The sequence below is a fragment of the Spermophilus citellus genome (assembly GCF_964194105.1).
Source record: "Spermophilus citellus genome assembly, chromosome: 6".
In the NCBI taxonomy this organism is placed as follows: domain Eukaryota; kingdom Metazoa; phylum Chordata; class Mammalia; order Rodentia; family Sciuridae; genus Spermophilus; species Spermophilus citellus.
The window spans coordinates 92362409-92388170 of record NC_138187.1 but is presented as its reverse complement, the minus strand read 5'-3'; the positions used below and the strand labels follow the sequence as shown (position 1 = coordinate 92388170).

Here is a 25762-nt window from a genome sequence, read left to right as displayed (position 1 = left end):
CTGGCTCATTTCCCTTAGTATGGTGTCCTCCAGCTTCAACTATGTTTGCATAAATGACAAGCTTTCCTTCAGTTTTTTTTGTTTGTTTGTTTGTTTGTTTTTTTAAGGCAGAGTGGTATTCCATTGTGTGTGGGTTGACTCCCTATCTCGGCTTTTGTGAATAAGGCTGCAGGAAGACAGCAGCGAAGATGTCTCCAACATGTCCATCTCATCTCCTTTGATACATACCCAGTAGTAGAGCTGCTGGATCACATGGTAGTTCTGTTTTAATTACTTAAGGAACTTCCATAGTATTTTCCATGATGGCTGTACTGATTTACTTTTCCACCAACAGTGTACCAAAGTCCCTTTTACCAAGGAGCTTTAAGAACTAGTAATTACAAATTCAAATTCGTAAGCACAAACAGAGGTCACAGGTCTATGTGTAATATACACAAATTCATATTCAGATGTAGCATTTCACAACTGAAGCATGGAATGTGTATTTAACCTAACAGTAATGCTGCTAGAATCCTGAGTTCTTTTTCTAATTGGAAAATTTGTATGTAACACATTTTCCAGTGGAGACCAATCTCTCGTTCTCCCCATTTTCTTAAGTAACTATGGAAATGCCTAGTGATGTTCCTGAAAAAGCAAGTCATTTATTGTCCACTTTAACACCATGATTATTCTTCCTTTCCTGTTCCACTGAGAGTTGGAAGATGAGGACATTTCCATTAATCAACTCATACTAAAACACTGAGAAGGAAATAAAGTTATTCTGTGAAAAAAGCTTTAGTGTACTTACTCATTGATGAAATGGCCCAGAGAAGTCAAAATTCGTAATGGCCTCATACTTTACAGAAATGAGACATTTTTTCGTTTTTCTTTTTCCAGTTTCTAGATATTATTTCAGGATGGCATGATCCTGCTTCGAAGCCTTGGGAAACATCCAACTCTTTCCTAAATCATTTAAAGTTTAACTGCCAGATGGAGAGCTAAGTTAGTTTTAAGGGCAGGCAATCTGACCTGCAGCTGGAGGGAGAGGCAAGGGTTGAAGGATCTCCTAGTCCAGCAGGTGGCTTCACTTCCTCCTGAATTTACTCAATCTCAGGAAAGAGAGGGCAAGTGAGAAGGAGGATGGAGTAGGCACAGGACAGAAAGGATGTCAGGCAGCTGTGGTTGCACATTAGCTCAGAGGCAGCCCAGGGATTGGAACAGAAGGGAGTGGCCAAGGCAGGGGCAAAGTCTGGATCTCTGGGAGTCTGCGTCCATAGTGGCAAGGACAGTGCTGGAGCCCAGGGATTCATCCTGAGCACCTACAGTATCCTAAGCTGCTTACATTTTTATTCAAGTTTGATGACACTGAGCCAAGCTGTCCTGGGTCATCCTAGTGAGAAGGAGCAAGGATGGCGAAGGCAGTGAGGAGAGGCGCGGGGCTTCACGGCCTCACCTGATCTCGCTGTTCTTGACTTCCTACAACCCTGGAAGTATTTTATTACACAGCAGGAATTCCCAAAGAGGGGAATACAGTGCTGTGGGAGCAGGGGTGAAGGATTTCAAGACTGACAGATGATGGACATTTAAAAGGAAAGTAACAAATGGGCCTGAATATATTAAGTACTGCCAAAACTGTTTCTAATAATGATAAGGGGATACTCCAAGGGGGTTGAGGTTACCTTAGGCCAGTGACGAGGGGGCATCCTGGGGGCCAGGTACTGAGTCCAGCATGGCCCATGGGCTGTCCTCAGCCATGGCGACTGCAGCAGGTAGAGAGATGCCCCACCCCTTCTGTGAGAAATCCTCTCACTCTTCATCCACCCACCTGTTCATTCATTCATTCATTCATTCAGTAAGTAAGTACTGATGGAGTGTGCTCCTGTATGGTTTGGATTTGAAGTGTCCCCCACACACTCCTGTGTGAAAGCAGCATGTTTGGAGGTGACATGATTACACTGTGAGAGTTGAAACCTAATCAGTCTACCCCATTGAATGGACTGGATGGTGACTGTAGGCAGGTGGGGCATGGCTAGAGTAGGGGGGTCACTGAGGGCTTTCCCTGGAAGGTGCCTGAAGCCCCTTCCCCCTCTCTCTGCTTCCTAACTGCCACGAGGGAAGCAGGGCTGCTCCAAGTCCTTCCACAATGATGTTCTGCCTCACCTTGGGCCCAGAGCTGTGGAGTCAGAGGGCTGTCTAAACCTCTGGAACTCTGAGCCAAAAAACCCTTTCCCTCCTCTAAGTTGCTCTTATTGGGTATTTTGGTTGCAACAACAAAAAGCTAACACAGCTCCGTGTATGCCAGGCCCTGTTGGAGGACCTGGGATTGCCTCTGTGAATAAGCAAAGACTTCTGTATTCACAGCACTTGGAGTCCAGTGGGGGAAACCTGCCAAGGAACCAAGTAAACAGGGGAAACCAGGTAAGCTCGCAGTGCGGGTGACAGTAGCAAGCCACACCTCTGGAGGAGAGCAAGAAGGGGAGGAGGATGTGTGGAGGCTGCAGTTTCTAACAGGGTGCTCCATGAAGGAGACCTTGCTCAATGACTGAGCAAGCTGACTAGGTGAGTGTGAGAAGCCAGTGCCTGGGGCTGAGGAAAGAGCAGGTGCAGTGGCTCTGAGACGTTCATCCACCTGGGCAGATCTGGGGCAGAGCAGGGCTGGTGGGATTAGAGAAGCTTCTAGGAGAACAGGGCACAGGAAGGAGCCGGATGTTCCACAGGCAGAGAGAAGGGCCTTTACCCTGAGTGAATGGGGGTCACTGGAGAAGGGACAGGGCACTGAATGACATTTTAGTCATCCCACTTTGGCTTCTGTGTTGACACCCACAGAAAGGAGAGTGGGCCAGAGCAGAGAGGAAGCTGTCACTTGGTCCATGTCAGGGACAGTGGCCTAGACATGGGTGGTACTAGCGGTACTAAGCAGCCCAGGAGAGTATTCCTGCAGGATTTTCCAATGGCTTTCAGATGTCAGAGGCTGGCAAGTGCCCTAAGGTTTCAGCCTGAGCAGCTGAGAAGATGAAGTCACCAGAAATGGAAGCGAGGAAGATTGGAGGTACAGAGACTGGAGTTCATTGACGGTCCCTGCAGGGGTGAGATACCAATTTCCCAGAAACTGGGAGTCCACTGTGGGCAGGGGAAAGGCCCCAGCTTAATGATAGCAGAAGAGCAAGGATGGTACCCCAACGTACCCGAGGCATCCTGAAGTAGGGCTCCCTCCTGGCAGTGTTCAGCCTTCTTGCTGATCTGGTGAAATGCTCCCCTTTTCCAGAAGTTCAGAACTCGGGGCAGGCTGCTGCTTCATGGTCCCTGCAGAGAAGAGCTAGAAAGATATCCACTCCCAGCTTGTGCTATACTTCCCCTTGCCCTAGGCAGCCCCAAGAATGACTTCCAGTGGTCTCTGGTCCCCAGTGTTCACACCACTGGAAAGCTGGACTTAGTGCCCCAACTAACAAGTCAAAAAGACATCAGGTCGGTCTCCCCTGAGGCTAGGTAGCAATGGCTGTGAGTTACTCATGGTGCCCAGTCTCACTGGTTCTTGTCACATAATCCTATAATAGACTCAGCCTAGCAAGGGCTGTGGCCAGAGTGAACCTGAATCCTACCAACAGCCATGGTGGTGATCTTGGAAACTGTTCCTTCCCCTTTTGAATTTCCCGGCACCACTTCAGGGACTGACACCTGTTACAGCCTCAGGGAGACCCAGAAGCAGATGACCAAGTGAAGCCTGCCTGAGGGCCTGGACCACAAAACTACTGTGTATTGGTATGAGCCACAGAGCTTTTTAGGGTAATGTGTTAGGCACAAGTAAAGCACACCCACCACCTCCTGCTGGTGTAAGCTACACAAGTTAGGAGAGATGCAAGGTCCTCTCTTGAAGTAGAGGATTCTTTCCTAAGGCCCAAATTTTAAAAGCATCCTCCAGTTAAAGAACTATTAAAATACTGTAATGCAAAAACAAAGAAAAAAATAAGTGATGGCTATTTTTAACTATTAACTTTTGTCACATATTAATATCCTAATCAACTGAGCATGGGGCTAGAGCTCCTCATGACCGTGGCTGAATGATCAATTGTGTACCTGAGCCACAACTCTTCATAACGTAGACTCAAGCTTCTGGAAAATATACGTAACTTTGAGGAGCCGACAACTCTAAATCATATTGCTTCTTCATTGGGTACTGGGGATTGAACTCAGGGGTGCTCTACCACTGAACCACATTCCAGCCCTTTTTATTTTTTCTTTTGAGACAGGGTTTCCCTAAGTTGCTGAGGCTGGCCTTGAGTCTGCAATCCCCCTGCCTGAGCTTCACTGGGTTTACAGGTATGCACCACCAGGCCCAGCTATTGTTTTAAATTTACTATTTTTGTTCTAAAACCCATACTTTTTTTTTAAGTGTGGGGGGAAGACAATATTCAGAATACACAAGAGAATGGAACTAAAAATACCTAGGCTTGTGTACACACAGAGGCTCACACTGCTTCCAAGCCTGCCTCTTCACTTATTTATATATCCTGGGTGTATTTTCATGTGAATATATCTTTCTAACTAAAACAGTACTTGACTCTTATTCCAGTTTATATTTTTGCCATAATTTAACTCATTATTATGTTTAATCTGAGGTTGTACCTATCATTTCCTATATTTCACACAATTTGATAACCAATGACCAGTCCTGTAATTTTATGTAATGAAAATAATTGCATGAGAAGATAAAGGGCAATGGACTAAAAAATCAGTGTGGACCATCTTTTAAAATATTATTTGCTTTAGAAAGGAATGAATGATTGACACTCCTACAGCACAGACCCTAGGCCCTGGGCTACAGAAACCTCTGTGGGTAAGGGTGCTTAGAGCCTGGAACCTCCTGTCTTGGCAAGATAAATGGCACTGCCACTGCCAACTTCAAACACCTGTTATTCAATTCACAATAGCTAAGCCATAAAACTAGGTACCCTTCAACAGATGAATGGATAAAGAAAATGTGGTGCATATACACAATGGGATATTACTCAGTCATAAAGGAGAATGAAATAATGACATTTGCCAGTAAATTAATGGAATTGGGGACTAGCATGCTAAGTGAAATAAGCCCATCTATTCACTCTATTGGGGAGGGCAGAATAGAGGGAAGGGAGGGGACATTGGAATGGGAAAGAGTAGTAGAGTGAATCAGACATAACTTTCCTATGTTCATATATGAATACATGACCAATGTAACTCCACATCATGTACAACCACAAACATGGGAATTTATACTCCATGTACCTATATGTCAAAATACATTCTACTGTTTTGTATAACTAGAAAGAACAAATTTAACAAAGGAAAACAACCAAAAAAGGTGATTCTCCCAATTATTATGATAATAGTGTCTATGCTAATTCATAGACAACAGGTCTCAAATTATGCATTCATCAGAGTAACCTAAGGAGCTTGTTAAAAATGTGTATTCCCTGAGTGCATTCCTACAAATTGGACTTCAGGGATGTGGAGAGGCCAGGTGATTCTGATGATCTTGGGGCTTAGGAACCACTCCACCAATTCTGGCCTAAGCAGAGATCAGACCATGCAGGCACCACCAATGTGATTTATTATTTTTTGATGCTCAGAGAGATGAGTCAGAGCAGGAGGCAAAACCCATGTAAATTCGCATACCACCATCTTTTGTCTAACATAAAAAAACTAGTTTGTGTTGCTTTTGCAGCCTTTGTTCAGTTTCTTTATTTTATTTTCTTTACCGTTCAACAGACATTTATTGTGCAGAAAGAAGGCTCGCGGACTGCCACCCCCACCCTGAACCACGGTGTGGGGTCTTTTATGAAACTCTTGGGGTTACCACTGAAGGAGATATGTATCTCAAGAGACTGCTTCCTGAAGCACCACAGCACTAGGTGAAGCTCCATAAAAATTAACTTACTGCTCATCAATCGCACAAGATTTTGACTACAGACATTTCAGACGTTGTAGTTTCCAGTAGAGCAGCTATCTGGCAGGCAATGCCTTGACAGATTTCTTCAGGTAGGAGCAGCTGTCCTACTCTCCAGCCCCATGGCTTCCTTGTGGCGCCTTCTCCTGCTACACGCGGATTCTCCAGACTAGGCCTGGAGGCGAGAATGTCTCAGACGGTGGCGTCCATAAGTTCTCCTAGTCTCAATCCCTTTTGTTTCTGCCAGCCCAGAGCTGGAGGACCCAGAAGCGCCAGCGCTCTAAAGACGACCCGAGAAATGACAGCTTTGTCATCCCTCAGTCCGCAACGCCCACGTTTTCCCACCAACTTGAAGATCCGCTCACAAGTTCTTCCTCCCTGATCACAGAAGGAGGGGAAACCTGTGCGATCTCAGAGAAAAACGTTGGGGCAGATCACTGTTCCCGGCGCTTCTCCTGGAATAATCCTGTGGGAAGCAGTGCATGCGTCTCTGTGACGACTGGGACCCCAACCACAGGGGCGACTCGGGTTCACCAGGAATCTCCGAGTCCCACCAGAGCGGTTCCTACCTAACGCGGCGACATTCGGCTGGCGACATTCTCGCCCACCTGCTGCGCTCCGCCCACCTGCGGTATCCCCACCCCGGGCCTCTCAGCCTGGGGTCTCCCCACCCGCGGATGCTCCCCGTAAGCCCTCCCCCTGCGGCTGCACCTCCCCCGACCCCGTTCCACGTACAAAATCCCGGGGTGCTGCAGACCCCCACCTGCCGTGCTCCTCCCACCCTACGCCCATTTGGCAGCGCGCCCGCAAGCCCCGCCCGCGCGCCGGCCCCGCCCGCCAACGCCCATTGGCCCTCGGGCGGGCGGAGGCGGTTCCTGCCCGGTGCGGGCGGGGCGGCGGTTCCGAGGCCCGCGAGCGTGGGCCAGGTCCTCACTGCTTGCTGCGTACCCGAGCGAACCGGCGGTCTCCGGCCTCCTCGCCATGGCCAGCAGCGTCCCATCGACCCCCAGGGGGTCCTTCCCGAGGTACCTGGAGCACCTCTCCGGGTCCGGCAAAGCCATCGGTGTGCTCACCAGCGGCGGGGATGCCCAAGGTGCGCGCCCGCCCGCTTCCCGAAACCGGGCGGGAGAGGAGGGCGGCGGAAGGGGTTACTGGAACGGGGGGGGGGGGGAGGGGGATGGGAAGAACCTGGGAGAAACGTTGCGGGAGGATGGCTGGGGAGAATGGATGGGGAGGGAACCGAGGAGAAGGGATGGGGGCTGGAGTGCCCGGGAAAAGAGATGGGGAAAGGGACAGGGGAGAAACGCGGAGAAGCGATGGTGTAGGGTGGGGAGAAGCCCTGGGCCATCAGGGGTTCCTGGGGGCGACGGGAGCCGGCGATGGGACTTAGTTGCAGGGCGGGGTGCGGAGGACGGAGAATATGGCGGTAGTATTCTTCATCGGGAAGATAAATTATTTTTCCACCTCCAGGTCTATTTTAGCAATAATGGCAATGGGGTGGAACCATCCTTGGAGGTCGTTCTGTATTTGAGTCATAAAATGGAGCCAGGCATCCCTGCCAGAGTTTGAGTACCGCACGACTCCTCGAATATCACAGTACCCACCCTTTGCGGGATCTTCCCAGCCCCCCCCCCCCCCACACACACACACCGCGCCTCCTGCTGACTCGCGCCCCCCGCGCGGCACTAGCGTAGTCCCCTCTGCTGCATTGCGGGACGCGGCGGGGGTCGCGCAGGGGGTCCCTCCTCTGTGCTGCCTCGGCTAACCCGCTGCGCCCGACGTTTCCGCCGGGAGATTTTAAAAAAGGTTTCTCTGCTCCGACCTCCTGTCGTCTTCCGGCTTATGACAAAAGTGAAAACAAAAATGGGTCACTAGGCCCTCCCTGTCAGCCTCCCCTGGACGGGAAAGACCAGGAAGCGGGGACTCCGGGACGTCACCAGCACTCGGGGCGCGGACTCCGGGCTGCCCTTTACCCCTACGTGGAGACTGGTTTCAAGGCGGAAGGGGCCCAAGCCTGGGACCCTTCGACATGGAGAGTGGTCAGCCGCTCACAAGGCCTTTTGCCCGGGTGCACGTGGGGCGCCGGAATTCCCTGACTGAGGGGTTCCCCGGTCCATATAAATCCCTAGTGAGGGTAAACCAACTACTGTAAAGTGGATGTGCGCGTCTCAGGTGAACACACCCTTGGAGCCTTCAAGATCACGCGGGCTGGACACTTGTTCCCTGAGCTGGGTTTTGGTTTTATTTCCCCCTCTTCTCCCAGATGAGTATAAAGGCACTGATGCCTCATTCCTCCCGTTTTGAGGCTACACACCGAGGAGGGATGCTCCGAGGATGAGCCCAGTACCCCGCCTCCTGCCCACCCCGTGGGTGACCTTCCCTTCGCCCTTGAGCGGGGCGGGGCCCGGCCGTGCTGGCGCGGGGGCGGCAGGTTGGGGAGTCGTGAGCACCGCCCCGCCCGCTGCGAGAGCCTACGTGATGCCCAGTCCGTCGCCGCCCCTGCGCCTTGGCCGACGGGACTCGAGGGACACTGGGGCAGCATCCCCGGAGCCTAGCGTCAGGTGCGCCAGCGTAGGAAGCCTGCGCTATCGGGAGGGAGTTTCCAGTGAGACTGTCCTGATTGCTTTAAAGTCTGTTAGCGCTGCACCAGTCACCACCCGCACCTTGGAGGCCCTCCTTCCTCAGTCGGAGAAAGAATTGCTCTAGTATTGGTATTATAGTAAGGAGAGCCCCAGTGTAAACATTCCTTATGAAGGGCTGCTTTCCTAGGGAAGGAAAATGTTGTGAGATAGCAAAGGCTGGGGTTGGAAAAACAGGAGACTGAAATAGGAGATAACATCGCCTGAGTTATTTAAATAAACGCCTAAAGATGTGCTTGTGTAGGGCAGCCTGAAGGTCTGTCTTGTGACCTGAGTGGCTTCCCAGTCCAAGGGCTTCAAAAGCATCTGCATTTTTCCAGAGACCTCGTGCTTGGTCAAGTTAGGAAACACTTTGAATCTTATCCTGGGCTGCTGAAGAAGCAGCCATAGCCACAGGAAGAGGAACTAGTCTCCAACCCATCAGGGCTGCACATCAAGATTACTTTAGAATGAAGATGCTGTATTGATTGATAAAGTGTTTGTCAAAATACTTGTTCCAGTGTTTGCCAAAATACTTGGTGATTGGTGTACAAACCTATGAGATACTGCTGCAATTTGCAGAATCAGTTTTCTGTTGCTTATCCGGAATCTGCCATTTGTGAGAAGTTATAAATACTTAATTATAGCTTAAGTAATACTAACATGTCCATCTCTCCCCTTTCAGCAGAAAAGATACCTAGAAAATGAAAATTGTTTGAGAACTTTGGGCTTGGTTAGTGGGAGATGGCTGCTCTTAGTTTAGCAGGTGGCATGGAAAATGGCCTGGTGCTTTTTCAGCTCTGGGCTCTCACTAGAGGATGAAGCCATTATTCATTTTCCTGAGGCTCCATGAAACCACCGAGTCTTATTGTGATGTTTTCTTGGACCTGCTTGAGAGTTGCCCACGTTGCTTTCTGAGAAAGCTGGCCTCAAGATATTTGCTCAGAGGCTCTGGCCTTGGCAGTAACAGGTTTACCAATCCTTAGAGGAGGTTATTCCTGGAGATAGTATCTATTATACTCCAATGCTTTCACCATTTTCGCTTGAATGTATTAGTACTTGATTTTTCTCTGAGAGAGAAGATTTTTGCATAATAGCTGGAGAGCAAGGATAAGAATTTGGTCTCATTTTTAGGGTCATTTTCTAATCAGATATGGAATTACAGTAAAATTTCATATTGAGATGGTTATAGGAACTATTTTTTTGTGTGTATTTTATGTACTAAAAGCTTTACAATTTCTATCTCTGGGTCTAATCAGGTTGCCCCAGGATATGTATTTCTTAATTTTGGCGGTGGGGAGAAAGACCCACAGAAAGATGAGTAATTTAGGCAAGGCCATGAGGCTCCAGATAGTTTGGCAAGATTTAAACTAAGCTTTAAAATCTTACCCCCCCCCCCTTACTCTCCATTAAATCGTGTTCTTAGGGGGATTTTCTCAGTGAGGTCTTGTGATCTAGTCATGCTCAAATGTGAGCAGAGCCCATCTCTCTAAATTATGCAGAGTAAGCCTTTGGGCAGCTTTTTCTGGTGGAACAGAAAATGCCTTTTCATAGTAATGACAATCAAGGTGGCTAAAATGATGTACCATCACACTAGATATCAAAGTAACTGAGCACTTTCATTCCCAATGGAGTTTATATAGCATAAAGTAAAACTAAAAGTCCCCCAGCTGTATTCCTGACTCCTTTAGTCCCCACATTAAGAAAGAGTATTTTAAGGCAATTTTTTTTCATCTTCTTAAGTTGCACAGTATATCTGCAATATTAAATTGATTTCACTTTCATCTAAAATTAAGCTCTGCATTGCTGTATAGATAGGTTTACCATGACCTAGTACCTACCCTCAAATAATATTGTTTCACACACCAAAAATTATCCATGGTCTTAGACACAGGATGTAGTGTTTGCAAGGCTTCTGTATGGTGGGGCTGAGAATGAATGCTCAGACAGTCAAAGTTCATTCTTAGGGGAGGTGAAAGATGCTCAGGAGTCAACATGCATCCTTAGGGTGGGTAGAAAGGCTCAGGAGTCAAAGTCCATCCTTTGGTTAAGTAGAGGACCATAAGGAATGTAAAGGCACCTTTTTTGCCTAAGGCAAGGAGAACTTTAAAGCCGAACTTATGGGCAGTACATACAGTTTAAGTATGTCTTTCTAATCACAGAATAGCCAACATTGAGTGACTGTTATGTAGCATGCTTGCTGCCCCCAGGTGCTGACTTATTCCTGTTTTACACACACGCACTTGAAACCTGAGATGAACTGGCATTCCAGAGTTTGCAGAGCTGAGTATTAGTGCCTGGCTTTATGGCTGCAGTGAAAAGGTGCCAGACTGAGTACACTGTATTTCCAGCACCCAGCACGGGTGGCAAATACTCAGATGTTTGTTGATTGTTCCCCACCTGGAGTCACCTCTGAGGAAGTGGCAGGTGATTACGGTTCCAGATCATTTCCTTTGTCATGAGGTCATCCAAGTGAATGACTCAAAAGTTCTCTCTAATCCTCAGAGCAGGAACATGTAGACTTCACCAAAGTGCTAGTTGGTTCTTCAGTGTCTGTCCTCCAATTTGTGCCTTCCGCATTTACAGATTCAACCGACCTCAGATTGAAAAATATTTTAAAAAATATTTTAATATTTACATTGTATTAAATATCACAAGTAATTTAGACATGATTTAAAGTGCATGGGAAGATTGTGTAGATTATATTAAAATTCTGCATTACATCATTTTGTAGAAGGGACTTGAAACATTCAAGGTTTTTGATGTTTTTGATATCTGAGGGGATTCCTGGAACCTATCATACAAGAGACAACTGCATTTATTGAGCACCCAGTCAGCGTCCTGCTTTGGTCCCTTTGGTGCCTAGAGCTTGCCCATGAGCCTAGTAAAATGCACATTGAGAATACTGGCATTCTGTCTCTCACAGCTCTGGGGCCCTTCAGTATCCTGGAATTCTGTATGCCTGTTCTTTAATGGGATCTTTTTAGTTTAAAATGTAATGATTAATTTAGCAAAAATTAGTGGGCCTAGGAAGCAGTACGTGAGAATTGTAGCATAGCCAATTCTGTAGGAGAGTGGTGGATTTGTGTAAATGCATCCTTTTCTATGAATTCAGACATTTTTTTGTGGGCCATATGCAGATGACCCTAAGGAAAGACATCATGTTGTCTTTCACAAAAAGGCATATTTTATATTTTCCTCCTTGGTTCCAGTTGCTGAAAGCTTTTGGTAGAGAACTCAGACCTTCTGGCAGGCAGAATTGGGGCTATTTAAATAAGCTCTATCAATCTTAGGGGCTGTCAGAAGCCATTAAAATTAAAAGAAATACGAAAACCAAAACAGCATGTTAAGGACAAAACATCAGTTTATAAAACGGTGCATCCACTACCATTGTGATGATGTTAAAATGCATATATGGATAAAGAACAGATGCTTCTATGTTAAGGAAATGATTGAGTCACTTTTTTTTTAATCAAGCTTTATCTGGTAGTGTATTTTTATGGGTTACAAAGTATCTGTGTAAGGCTGCAATTCCTCTTAACTAGTTCTCTATTCCTTGTACCTTTGCCATCATGGACTTTCTTTGTAATTACAGTAACTGCTTGTCTAGAAGAAAGAAGCAGCAAAACATGGCAGAACAGTGTATTTGAAACTCAAGAGACTTATTTATAGATCCTGGTTCCTGGCTATGCTATCTAGTGAGATAGGGTCCTGTTTTGTTTGTTTGTTTGTTTTTTGTTTTTTTGTTTTTTTTTTGGCATTTACAGCACCAAGACATTGAAAATCACTCAGTCTTCTCTCCCTGCCTCCCTTTCCCCCCCCAACCCTTTTCATTAATGAGAGTCTCAGGCAAAATAGGAAGTGTCAAAGAAACAATGCAGGACAGCTCTGAGCCCCTGTCAGAGTTTTCCCCAGGGCTTTTTATCCTCTGCAGCCACCTAAGGATCCTGGGTAGAAGTGGGTGCTGAGTTTGGGGGTTAGGTGAGGCTTGAGCCTTGCACTTGGAGGCCACTGGTGCTCAGGTCCTTGAGACTAGGCTCCTTTGAGGTTTTTCCAGAGGATACCATCCCAGGAGTTCCCTGTGTTGGATTTCTGACCTTGACCCACATTTTGAGACTTTTTTTTAAAAAAAACATACATTGTTTAACAATTTATAGATAAGGGACTCAACCTTAGATTAGAAAAATGACTAAAACAGTGACATACAGTCACCTCAGGCTCAGTCAGTTGTCATTCCTTCTCTGGGTTTTGGGTCTGGGCTGAGGTTATGCAGATGGAGGGGGAAAGCTGCTGTTTCCATGGAGGGAGGAGCCAGCAGGAAGTGGGAGCCCTGGGGCCAGTGGGAGGAAGTGGTCCTGGGCGGGTCCTGGCTACTGGTAGACCAGGTGAGGACTTTGGATTTACCTTGTGTGAACTGGAAGCTGTGTGAAGGTTACTGGCTACCTCTGATAAAGGTGGCTTTGTGGAGTGGAGCAGGGACAGGGAGCCTGAGAGAGCCTGAGGTTAGAGAGTTGTTAGGAACAGGATCAAGCCACTAATGGAGGCTTGAGGGGGTGGTGGGTCTGGGGTATGTGAGCAGAGTATGTAAGCAGAGGTTGATACAGGTAGGATGGCTAAAGGGTATTTTTTTTTTACAGCAGTGTTCATAATAGCAGGCAAAAAAAAGTTGGGGGAGGGATTGTGAAAAACCACCCACAGGAAATTAAAATTCCATGGGTGTTCCTGGAATGGGCTTTGAAGAGTTTTGTGTCATCAGTGTGGCCAGATGTGCACAATGCATCAAGGATTAAGCACTCAGGACCTCCTCTGTCCAGTGGGAATGAAGCTTGCCTAAGTAGTTGGTGTTTTATAGGTAATTTCAATTGATATGGTTGCTACATTATTCACAGTAAACGGAAAAAATGAAATTCTATTTCACATTAAAACATTTATTTTCTTTAACCCACTATTTCAGAACATAGTTATTGATTTGGGTATTAACAAGTTACTTAAATTATTTCCACACCAAATCTTTGAAATCCATTGTGTGCTGGTACCTACTGCACATCCCAATCTGGGCAAGACACATGTTTCTCTGGACAGTGTGGTGAGAGAGACATGGGTATGTTACCACCTGTAGTTAAAAGATCCCCGTGAGTTTTATGTGAGAGCTTTGAGGTAGGCAGGGGAACAGCTGGAAATGGTCCTGACTTCTGCAGAGGACCCTGAAGGTCACACACTTCCAGGATGCTCTCTTAGGCCTTTGCTGGCCTGGCCTGTTCTTCTCTAGATGCCCACTGGCTAACTTTCACCTTCTTCAGATCTTTCCTCAAACATCAGGTTTCCAGGGATGCCTTCTCCAATTCTTACCTGACTTTTGCAGCCTCTCTGGCACCCTCTACACCCTAGGTGGCCTCTGCCCTCATCTGCTTATTTTTCTCCTTAGCACTTGTGCCCTTTTACCAGTGGGTATATTTTATTTGTCTGTCATGTTTATTGGTCTCCCCTGACTGTAACAAGCTGCAACAAGGTCTGTTTTGTCAATGTTGAATCCCAGCAGTATCTGACAAGCAGGAGATGTACAATCCATGTGACTCTGTAGATGGTGGAATGGATGAAGGCCTCCTCACAGATGTGTCTGCAGTTATCCCCTCCCTGACTTAAGCCACGGTGGGTGCAGCTGCGGTTAGGCAGTCCAGAGAGGCTTCCTGGCTTGATAACTTTGAACCATGAGGGAGCCAGCATCCCAATAGGATTCCCCCTGGGATTCCCACCTGCTCAAAGAGAAAGCTTTAGGGAGAACTTTAGTAGCAAGAGTAAGATAGGGCATAGTTTAAATTCGTCTTTTTTGTAAGAGAAGCCAGCAACCTGACTTTATTTTTCAAAAGGGAATTTATAAATACTGAAATTAGTGAGTGAATATGGTAAGTACTGTGAAATATTCAAGAAAAGTGGCTCAATGCTGTCAAAGGTCAAGCGAGGAAATTTATTCCACTATTTGGATAAGAAAGGAAGTAAAAGGATGGGTCCCAAGTATTTTATTAAATCAATATTTTTCTCATTTTTAATAAGTTTTATTTTTAATTAGCCCCAAATATTTTGTACTAATTTGTGGGGTACAGTGTTGCAATCTGATGCATGTATATGGTGTATAATGATTGGATCAGTGTAGTTAGCCTTTCCATCTCCTCAAAAAGTATCATTTCTAATGACGTACAATATAAATTTTATCAGAGCAGAGTCTCAAGCATTTGGAAACTGGGAGGCCACCTCAGTCCACAAATGAGGACTATCCTGGTGCTTTCTTGCCAGGCCCTGCTGGTGGCACATGCAAGACTCTGGACCTCAGGGAAGAAATTACCTGATCACTGTTAGTTGCACTAAAGTTGAGCGAGAACCTATTGAAAATGTGTAATATCAAGAAAATAATAATCTGGCCTTTCTGTTGCACTGAATTATCACTTGTTTTTCATTACTAGCTGTCTCAAGGTCTGTTTTTGTCTTCATGCTTTCCATACCTGGATTCTGTGTTCCCTGAGGACTGAGGATTAGATTTTGGTAAATTATGAAGAGGTTACTTTCCCAATGCCAGGATTCCTGCTCAGTAGGAGGATTACATTTTCCCACGGAAATGCTGATGAACATTATTGTTTCCCTGGTCTGGCTACCAAAACCCAAACAGAATGAATGAACCCTACTGGGACTAGGCTGTCTCTAAAAACAGTAGCTTGAGTGTTGAGTAGAGAACCCTGAAATGGCCCTTTGTCCCAAAAGGCCTAGTGGCTGAGCCCAAGGACAGCCCTAAGCAAAATGAGGAAACTGGGAATGTTGACCCACCAGGCTGTGAAACCAGTCGAATTTGCAAGGATTGGTGACTCTCCTGCTTATTTCTTCCCGCCTTGCCTCCGGTCCTTCAGTCTCTGGCTCCCTGCTTTGACCCCTCCTAGAACACTTTTGAGGTTCTCCTTCCTCAGGCCTCTACCTACAGTGCTCAGGGGAGGCAGGGGAGGCGGCCCTTTGCAGAGTAGATCACACCCCAAAGCTGGGAGCTTTCGATCCTATCAGGCCCCACCCCCAAGCAAAGAAATGAGAATCTGGCCCCTGCAGGCATTCTTATCCTGAAGCCTCCTTCCGAAGCCTGCTTTGGTGCTTCCTACACTTGGTCTTTGTAATAGGTGAACCTGGAGAGCCTTTTAAGTTAAAAGAAGAGGAAGGTTTAAATTGCCACTAAACCATTTATTGATTTTGTTACCTTGGGCAAATCAATTTATCCCCTCAGAGCCCAGTTTTCTCAGGGACCCCTGGAGGTGGCAGAATCTTAGCAGGCTTCCTGCCTGGTCCCAAACAGGTTGCTCCTAGCTCCTGAGCTGCAGAAGTGAAAAAAGGCCAGCTGGCTTTCTCCATTAGGGTAACTTGCAAGTGAAAAACCCCTAGGGCTTAGAGCTGAGCTTCTCAACAATGTGGTTCCCACAACAGCTGGAAGCCTGTTAGGAACTGCCAACAAAGGCCCAACCCATCTGCCCCAGGGGGTTTGAGCAAGACCTGCGGGGGCTGCTGCCAGCTTAGTAGAGCTGCCTCAGGGGAAGCCAGCTTTTCTCCCCCAGGTGGGAGGCGGAGAGGTGCTTGGAGGAGGCCCCCGGGGCTCACCTTGTCTTTTGTGTCCAGCTTTTAAAAATTTCAGTCCTCCTGCTATTTCTTTTCCTTGGACGTTCCTCAATCCCCAGGATTGTTCACTTGCAAGCCTTTATGAAAGGCCCTGGAGAACATTATTGTTCAGAGAAGAGGGGAGTAAAGGGGAGTAAATGGGAAAAAGGTTCTTGTGGTACAGTTTATCCCCTGGTGCCACCCAGTATCTATACAGGTATATCTTTGGTGGCTAACCCACCTGTTCTTAGTGACTGTAGCATTAAGTCCTAGAACAACACAGTCTGTTGGAAGGATCTGGAAATTGCTGCTTTTAATCCTAAGTGTAAGGCAAGATGCCTGCCACAGATGTGAGTGCCAAGAGGCAGGTGCTTCTCCCTGCAGGGGATAAGGAGAGACAGACGAGGGGGAGGCTGAGGAAGAGCCTCCAAAGAGGAGTGTTAACAGGGGAAGCTGACAGGCACTTCCTGCAGCCCCCAGGCAGGAAGGAAGAGTCCCCAGAGCAAGGAGTCATGGGGGAGGGGGAGGGGAGCATGGCACTGGAGTGGTTTAAAACAAAACATTTGTGCTGATGTTGAGTACAAAAACTTCAAAAATCGTGTACAGGAAAGAAGTATGGAATTATATTCAGGAAGATAGCCATGCAGCCTCGAATCGAGTTTTCAAAGGTCGGGGGGGAGGCTTTTATGTGTCTGTTTCCTTATCTGTAATTATTTTTATAAATTAACAGAATGTATTGATAAGTTATTTGCAAAAACACACAAAAAAGAAATTGCTTGAGTCACTCTGGCCAATTTCTGGTGTGGATGATGTTAGCAGGACATAGATTCAGGGAGAAAGTTTAGGAAAAGATGTCATTTTTATAGGCAGGGGCAATTGGAGGTATTGGTTTCAATGGCACAGAAGAAAATTGTGGTGCTGAGCAAGAGTGAGTACAGGGGAAAGAGAAAATTACCAGGATAAAAGAATCCAATTATATTTAGAAATGCTGTTTGACCTTTTTCTTTTTCATTTATTTATATGTGGTGCTGAGAATCCAGCCCAGTGTCTCACACATGCCAGGCAAGCACTGAGCCACATCCCTAGCCCTTTTTTAAAATTTTATTTGGAGACAGAGTCTCACTGAGTTGCTTAGCACCTCAGTGTTGCTGAGGCTGGCTTTGTACTCACCATCCTCCTGCCTCAGCCTCCTGAGTTGCTGTGATTACAGGTGCATGCCACCCACCATGCCATCAAGTTTGACCTTCTTGAGAGATGGCCCCCAGTAAATTCAGCAGGTTGTTAAAATTTCTTTACAAAGTAAACTGGCTTTTAATATGAAGTGATAAGGGTACTTGATATACACATGTACATAGGCATCAAATGTATATCATATACATTTATTTCTAAGACATACAATCCCAAGGCTTTTCAGCTAAAGGGATATTGTCATTCAAAAGTGCAGCCTTCCAGTGGTAATGAACTTATTCCAGAACTGCAGAACTGGCCTAGCATAATTTAGGATTTTTTAAACCATCTTCTGGGCCAATTCACCATATAAATATACTCAAGTTTAGTCTCCTCACAGCTCATTTTTATGGGGCATTTACTTAACAAAAGACATTGTCTGTATATTCTGTGACATCTCTGGTTCTGATATTTGTTTTATTTGTTTCCAAAATGTAAATACATGGAGGAGGCAGATTAGGAGTGGTTGAGTGTCTGGGAGCAGTTTGGCTGAAAGCTAGGGTGTCTCCCCCTTATGAAGGCATCTTTCTGGACCTGGTCCTCAGTCCTTCCATTTTTCTCGTGATGCCCTTAGCTCATTAGCCAGAGCAGTGATGCAGGACTGTTCAGGTTCCATGCCTGCGGGGGGGCAATTCCAGTCAGTTGTCAGCCTGCAGAAATGGGACTTAAGGGGAAAGCAAAGCAGATTCGAGTCTAGTGGACTTGTATGATTCCACGTCGAACTTTGCTGCTCTTAGTTTCTTTTAAATGTGAAAGATGTCCTTGAGTTATCCTGGTTAGGTTTAATATTAACACTAGGCAGGTTTTTAATCTTCTAATAGAATTGCATGACTTATATTGCACTTAAATCCATCACCTAATTGTTTATTATATTAATACTGGTAATGAAATAACCAGTTTTTCAACTCCTCAAATCAGACTAGTTGCCCTTTTCAGTATTGATTTCTTTGACTGTGGCTAACTTCAAGAAGACTATCTTCTCTGCTGACCTGCCACATGTGGATCTGCTTGGGAACTCACACCAAGCCCAGGCACCAATGTTCTGAACTGAAAGTGCTCCGGGTTCTGTTATGGCTGTATCCCCCGTATCCACTGTATCCATGGATGGGTGACCTTGCTTTACGTTCCCTGTTTCTCTTAATCCTTACACTAATCCCTCACTTCTCACATAGGGGAAAAGGGACGTAGGAGAGGTTGCACAATTTACCTGTAGTCTTGGTTAATTAATGGCAGAACCACAGGCTCTTGAGTAACAGTTGTTCCTGTTCTTTCTCAGGTATGAACGCTGCTGTCCGTGCTGTGGTGCGCATGGGAATATACGTGGGGGCCAAAGTGTACTTTATATATGAGGTCAGTGTTTGCTTCCCATTTATTGTTTATCTGTGCCTCCCATCTATCAGAGCTCTGCCATTGCAGGCCTGTCTCTCACCTGTCTCCCAAAGCTGAGCACAGGAAGTGAGGGAAGAAAGGAGATAAGACTGAGCACATGTCATTTTGCTATCAACTTCCTTTTCTTGATTTGGAGGATCAGTAATCTCAAATGGTGGTATTTGTCTGTAGTTCTTATTCACATACAAGTGATATAGTCCTTTCCAGTGTGGGCTGAGCTTGACCAAGTACTCTGAGAAATGGGGTAAAACAGCCACTTTGAGCTTTTCATTATTCATATGAAACCCAGGCCTACTCCCTAGTGTTCAGGCTTTAGTTTCAGAATGAAGAGTCTGTGACCAAATAGTAGGGGTGGCACCTAGTCTTTGACTTTTGAGGCCCTGGCAACTTCAGAATCAGTAATAGTTGGATGAAAGGTGCTAATAGAGTTTGAACCACATTATTTATTTTAAGAACTATTTGGAAATTTTTACCTTTAATTTTTACATTTATAAGTCATAGCTTCAAAAAATGGGAAGAGGAGAATGTTTATTTTTAAGATTAAATTTTTCTTAAGATGACCATTAGTGAGTATGATTCCTCTCAGCATTATATATATTAAAAGACTGGAAGGAAATATGTACATCTTGAAAAGTAGAGCAAATATATTTTATATGCTGTATTTTATTCCTGCCATTATGACTGTTTTCTGTTTGGTATATTGATTCCAACTATTCCTTTATTTATTTATTTTTGGTACTGGGGATTGAACCCAGGGATGCTTCGCCCCCCCCCCCGAGCCACATCCCCAGTCCTTTGTATTTTTTGAAACAGAGTGACAGTAAGTTGCTGAGGCTGGCCTCTAACTTGTGATGCTTCTGCCTCAGCTTTCCCATTTGCTGGTGCCTACAGGAATGTGCCACCACTCCTGGCCCAACTCTTGCTTTAAATGATCCAAAATGCTCCATCAGATTGATGACCCATTGTGTACTTGGCCCTCACTTCCATGATTCCTGATCCACCGTAGCACTGCAAGATCTATATAATATTTTAAACCATCTAGGGTTTTATATCACTACCTGCCAAGACCTGGCATTGACTGAGTCCAAACTCATGGTCCTTTTAATGCCAATGTCTGGCCAAAGTGATTTCAAAAATTTCTAACCCCAGCCTGAGGCCCACCCCCATCCAGCACTGTGCCACCCATGCTTGCCAGATACGTGTGTGGCTGCATTCATGCGACTCCCCGGGAGCTGGCGAGATTCCCCTGCACATCTACTAACTCATTTTCCCCTTTTGTGAAATGTCTGTTCCCATTCTTCTCTCATTTGTCTACAGAACCATTTGTTTATCATTTGCTGAAAAGAGGACTTTCCTGTGTTTTGGTTTGCTTTTTTGGAAGTGTTATGTGGTTTCTATTTGTACTTATCTGGTTGGGGCAATTTTAAAATGACGGTTTTAACCTCCGAGTTTCTAGACCACTGTTTTATCATTTTGTGTTTGGATTGGTTTAAGGTCAAATTGCCCTTGTGAATTTCCATTCCTGCGCTCTGGCCAGGCTCTGATGGCTGCTTTCCCCTGCTTATTGACTTGGAATGAGCACATTAGCGTCGGTGCCACGGGCATCATCCTTCCTTCCACCCCACTACCTTCCAGTTTGCATTCAGTCTCCAAGTCTCTCACCTACACCCACTGGCTGCCTTTTCCTGCTCCTGCTGCAGAGCGTACCTGTGCACCCTGAGGTAGTTTCCACAGCCTTGACTTTTTCTTTTCTTTTAAGTGGTGAGGTATGCATTCTGCATTAGACCAGGAGGGAGAATTTGGTGTTTTGGCCTGGAAGCTGTTCCTAATAAGTGAATGAGCTCTTTGGAGTTGGAGCAGCCTCAGATGAGGTTTTTCTGTCGAAATTAGGAAAACGTGTTCAAGTTCAACAAAGTACAGGATGTTTCCCCAGGAAAACTTGTGATTTCAGTGGCTGCTACAATCCCTGGCCTCTGTTAATGCTCCTGTTTTACAAATGCCTTCAGGATAGCGACTGACTGGATCTTGGTGGTGACTTTGTGGGTGCGAGTTGTGAGGAAGGAAGTTATTTCTGTTATTTCATAGTGAAAAGAGCTGATCCATCCCAGACAGTTTACTTTCTCTGGGTCACTACGCCTCATTTTTAGGGCTAGGAAGGTGTGTTGATCTCTCAGGCTCCTAGGCCAGGGTCAGGGGAGTGACTGACCCCAAGGACACTTGCTAGTGTTTTGAGACTTTTCGTTACCTCATTGTTGGAAGGGTTGTTGGTGGTGGCACCTAGTGGGTAAGTCCAGGGATGCCATCCAGCATTCTGAAGTGAACTACGTAGCCCCCACCACTGATGCCCAGCTGGCCTCAAATGTGAGCAGTGTTGAGGCTGAGCAGCCCTCCCGTAAACCAGGGGTCAACTCTGCACTTGGTTTGGATATTGGTAGAAGGAGGACCTGGTAAGGCTGATGGATATACGAGGGTTTTGTTTTTGAAATAGTAACTGGTCAACTTGATTGGATTTAATGGTTTTGTCTTCCTGGCCCTTGTGTATCTGTTTTTATTGGCCACTGTGCACGTGGTTGTCCACCTGTGTTCTGGTGATATTCAGACCTATGTCTACGAGACTAGGCACATTTTAAAATTAAGGAATTGGTATGGAACACATCTCATGGGCCTGTAACTGAGAACATGTGGTCTTTCTTTTGAGATAAACCAGATTTATTCTCTACATCATTGTATTCATTAAAGTTATAGCTGGGGATTTGTTAGATGGGTCCATAAGCTCGGAGGTTGAAAAGCCTCACTGTGGCCATCTGCAGTCCAAGGAAATCAGTAGCTGCTCACTTCAAGAAGCTGGAAAGCTCAATGTGAGAGATGCAGCTCCCAGCCACAGGCTGAAGGCCCACGGCTGCCTAGAGGGCCACTGGGTACAGGTCTGCATTCAGAGACTTAAGAAACCAGATTCTGAGGTCCATGGGCAACTCTTCAGCAGGGCACAGCAGGACTGCAAGCTGCCTCTTCCTGCTGCTTTTTCTTCCATCAGGCCCCACCCTGTTGGATAGTGCCACGTTCAGGGCAGATCTTCCTCAGTTCAGAGACCCACACATCAGCCTTCCCTGAAACACCCTCATAGAAGCAGCCATCCATCCAGCCAAGCTAGCACCCAAAGTCAGCCATCACGGTTATCAACTAGCGAAGTTGGGGCTCTGAGGTCCACACTTCCTGGTAGGCAGCGAAGGTGCCTGAACCCAGTGGTCTGTAGGGGCTGCGTTTGTCCTTTCCTCTCTGAAGCGGTGGTGAAGGGAAATTTTGGCTGGAGTGGGCTCCTCTTCCTATCCTTTCCTGGAGGGGGAATGAGGAGTCCTGGCTCTGGGCAGCTCCCATTTCCTCTAGGAACCTCCACAGTTCTTCCATTGAGATGTTGCCAAAGAGAATCCTGTGTGCAAATGTTGTTTAAAGACGACTCTAAGTTTCATGGTAACTATTTTACTAGGAGTGGGCACCTTAGATAGAGGCTGTCGCATATCTGAATGTAGTCGTACCTGGATTTTAAAATTCTGTCTTAGTGGAGTGTAATGGAAACACCCCAAAGATGAACTCTTTTGAATTGAAATTGCCCATCCAGAGATGATGAGGTGCTTCTCATGACACCCCTGTCCATCTCCCCACAAACGGTAATCTTAGTGGAAGAGCTCTATTCTTCATATCCTTACAGGAGGATAGTCCTCAATATCTACTTTACCTTGGTTGGGCTCACTAGAAGCATATTCTCAAACCCACCTCAGACCAGAGGGCCTTTGTGCAAGTAGCAGGCTCTTTGCTCAGTAGCAATAAATGTTATCTACTTGATCGGTTTGGAGAATCATTTCCTCTCTGTTATAGATTTAAAAATTTGTATCTGTAATTCTGAAATTAAAAAAAAATTCTAAAATCTGCAAGTTTTTTCTAACTTACAATAACATCCTGGCTGCCTATAAGGCTACCTATAAATCCTGGCTCACCCACCCAGTGTATTTGTACCTTAATCTTCAGAATCCCACGTCTGTAGGGGTGGGTTTGGGGTGGTGCATGCTCCTGAGAGCCCCAGGTTACACAGCAGTAATGTTCATACTGCTTGCTAAAATCCAGTGTCTTTTGAATTTTGGTCTGCCTCTCACTCACAGAGTTTGGGTAAAGGATTGTGGACCTATAGCAAGCATCTCGGTGGCAAGATGAATAAATTAACCCATAATCCTGTGTCTTCCTCTGTCCAGTGCAGAGGCCTCCTTACACTAGCACCAAGGGGGGCTGTTTGTGACCAGACACAGCATCAGGGTCTGCCGCTGATTTATTTATAGACCTGCTGGAAATTGTGGGTGCCTTCTCCCTGAGCTCTTGAGACTGTGCCCACATTTTGGAGCTTCTTTCTTGACCTCAGCACTATGACATTCAGAGCTGGGGAATTCTGGGAAGGGAGCAGAGTCCTGCACACTGCAGGATATCCAGCAGCATCCTGTCCTTACCAGTGAGATGCCAGGAGCACCCCCACCCTTCAGTCATGACAGTCAAAAATGTTGCCAGACATTGGTAAAATGTTCCCTTGGCAGAACGACCCTCATTGGGGACCACAATTCTTGACATATGTGGGCTCAAATTTAGAAGATGTGCCATTTAGTATTTTATTGCATTTGTAATTTTTTTTTTTAGTCTAGTTTTTGTGTTTTGCCAGAGCTTTGGAGGTTACCATCAGACTAAAACAGTTAAGCAGGTTAGTATGAAAGAGGGGAATTGAAGATTCTTTTTTTCTCTCTGGTAGAGGGCGTGTGAAAGTGTATTCATTGGAAGGAGCTGGTGTTTCTGGTAAAAGTCTGGCACTGTATTAGCCTGAGCTGTTCTATCTGGCTGTGGCTTGCAGACCTGTAAATCTGGGGCAGGCCTACGTGTGGTGCATGCGAAGCCCTTGGCTTACGTGTCAGAGAGCTGGGGAGGGATGGTGGATTAACCCGTTCTTTTCTACCTAGTCTGCTGATTATTGACTCCTTTTTTTTTTTTTTTTTTAATGGAGTAGCATAGTTTTTCCTTTTTATTGGCAATTAAATTACTTTTTTTTTTATTGGTTGTTCAAAACATTACATAGTTCTTGATATATCATATTTCACACTTTGATTCAAGTGGGTTATGAACTCCCATTTTTACCCCGTATACAGATTGCAGAGTCACATCAGTTACATTTCCACTGATTTACATATTGACATACTCATGTCTGTTGTATTCAGCTGCCTTTCCTATCCTCTACTATCCCCCTCCCCTCCCCTCCCCTCCCCTCTTCTCTCTCTACCCCCTCTACTGTAATTCATTTCTCCCCCTTGTATTATTTTTCCCTTTCCCCTCACTTCCTCTTGTATGTAATTTTGTATAACCCTAAGGGTCTCCTTCCATTTCCAAGCAATTTGCCTTCTCTCTCCCTGTCCCTCCCACCTCTCATCCCTGTTTAATGTTATTGATCTTCTCATGCTCTTCTTCCCTACTCTGTTCTTAGTTACTCTCCTTATATCAAAGAAGACATTTGGCATTGACTCCTTCTTGTTCTTCCCTTTAAGCTAGGGTTTTTCCTTAAAGGTATGGAAGCCTTTAGCTTCTTGGCGATGCAAGAACAATGGTTTGTGGCCAAGGCTGTGTCCAGCCGACTGCCATGGTTAGGGTGGGTCACACTGAGTAGGAATTGACCCTTAGCTGCCCCCCAGATAGCCTCTGTGACTGCAAGAAGACCCTGCAGAAGAGGGCTGTCTCCTTGAGTTTAGTTTGATATATGGGTTTAATATCCTGTTGTCAAAAGCTATTTTGCAGATTTAAAAAGAACCATTAAATATGACCCAAAAGTCTCTCGTTTTAAAAAGAAACTAGTTTGATGCTACTCATAAATAGCCATTTGTAAATATTATCAGTGTTCATCTCTCCTCTTGCACACCCTGAAATAAAAACTAGGAGTAATCCCGTCACTTTAACTGCTTAATCTTACTGTTATTAAAAAGAGCAGATTGTAAATGTGTCTGTGTAAACCCTTCTTACAGTAAAGGAATAAGGGCATGGGCAGGTAATCCTGTAGTCTCCAGAGCTGCTGTGGTAGCACCTTTTCCCCTCCCTGTGGCCTCAGGGCTCAGGGTACCCCCTTCCATCTCAGCTTCCAGCTTTCTCTTTGAAGGCCCAGGTTCACCCCAACTGGCCATCTGCCATGAGCTTGAATAATCAGCATGTAAATGTAGTGTCCCTTGTTCAGTCCTGAGCATTGTGACTTGACTTAATACACTAATAAAGAAGTTTTAATTAATAGATTGGTATCATTTTCTTTTCCTAATGGAGCCCCCTCCTTACCAGAGGAAACGCTGTCTGGGATAAGAAGCACCACCCTGCTCTCCAGTGTTTAAAAGTGAGAAATGCCACCCTGTGACAGACTCACAAAAGTCTTTCCCATGCACCTGCCCCCTGCTTTGCTCAGAAGTGCTGCTGCCCCCTCTCTAGCCTCTGTATGCCAGCCACTGGAGGAGAGCTTGTGAGGTGACTTCTCTGTAGACATGCTGGAATCCAGATAACACCCGTGCTCTTGGAATATGTGTGCAGGGGTAGCTGGTGAAAAGACACCAGGCCTTGACTGGGCTGACCTTGTAGGGACATGTCTGTGCTCCATCTCACCCCTCCCATTCCTGACACTGACCTCCACCTTCCCCCAGCCATGCTGAAAATTCCAGACGTGCCTGTGGTGTGTCATTCAGGCATGTCTCTTTGATGTTTTAAATGTAACTGTTTTTCTTTTAACTTCATTGATGCCGAAGCTGCTTAGCCACTGTGTCTGCTGGAAAACGACTGTCCCCGTTGAGTGTGTCCCTCTGCGTTGCTGCCTGTGCTACTGCTTCCCACCACTGTCTGCGGGGGGTGGGCTATCCCACCACTAACACGCGGGCATGGTGACTGCATTGCTTAAGTTGCTTAAATCGATTCACAAAAAGCCTGTGTGACCTAGGTCTCTGACGCATGC

General features: G+C 46.0%; 1 protein-coding gene across 5 annotated transcripts in view; it reads left to right on the top strand.

Moving 5' to 3' along the window:
* Positions 1-6776: 6776 nt before the first annotated feature.
* Positions 6777-25762, top strand: part of PFKP (phosphofructokinase, platelet) — a 56266-nt gene continuing 37280 nt past the window's right edge. Inside the window, exons 1-2 of one of the 5 annotated variants that reach the window (XM_081298420.1) lie at positions 6777-6995; positions 18647-18720. In XM_081298420.1, coding sequence (XP_081154546.1) covers positions 6884-6995; positions 18647-18720 — 186 coding nt within the window. In that variant the 5' untranslated portion in view covers positions 6777-6883. The remainder of the gene's footprint in view (positions 6996-18646; positions 18721-25762) is intronic. The other 4 variants (XM_081298416.1, XM_081298418.1, XM_081298419.1 and 1 more) reach the window with 4 other exon arrangements.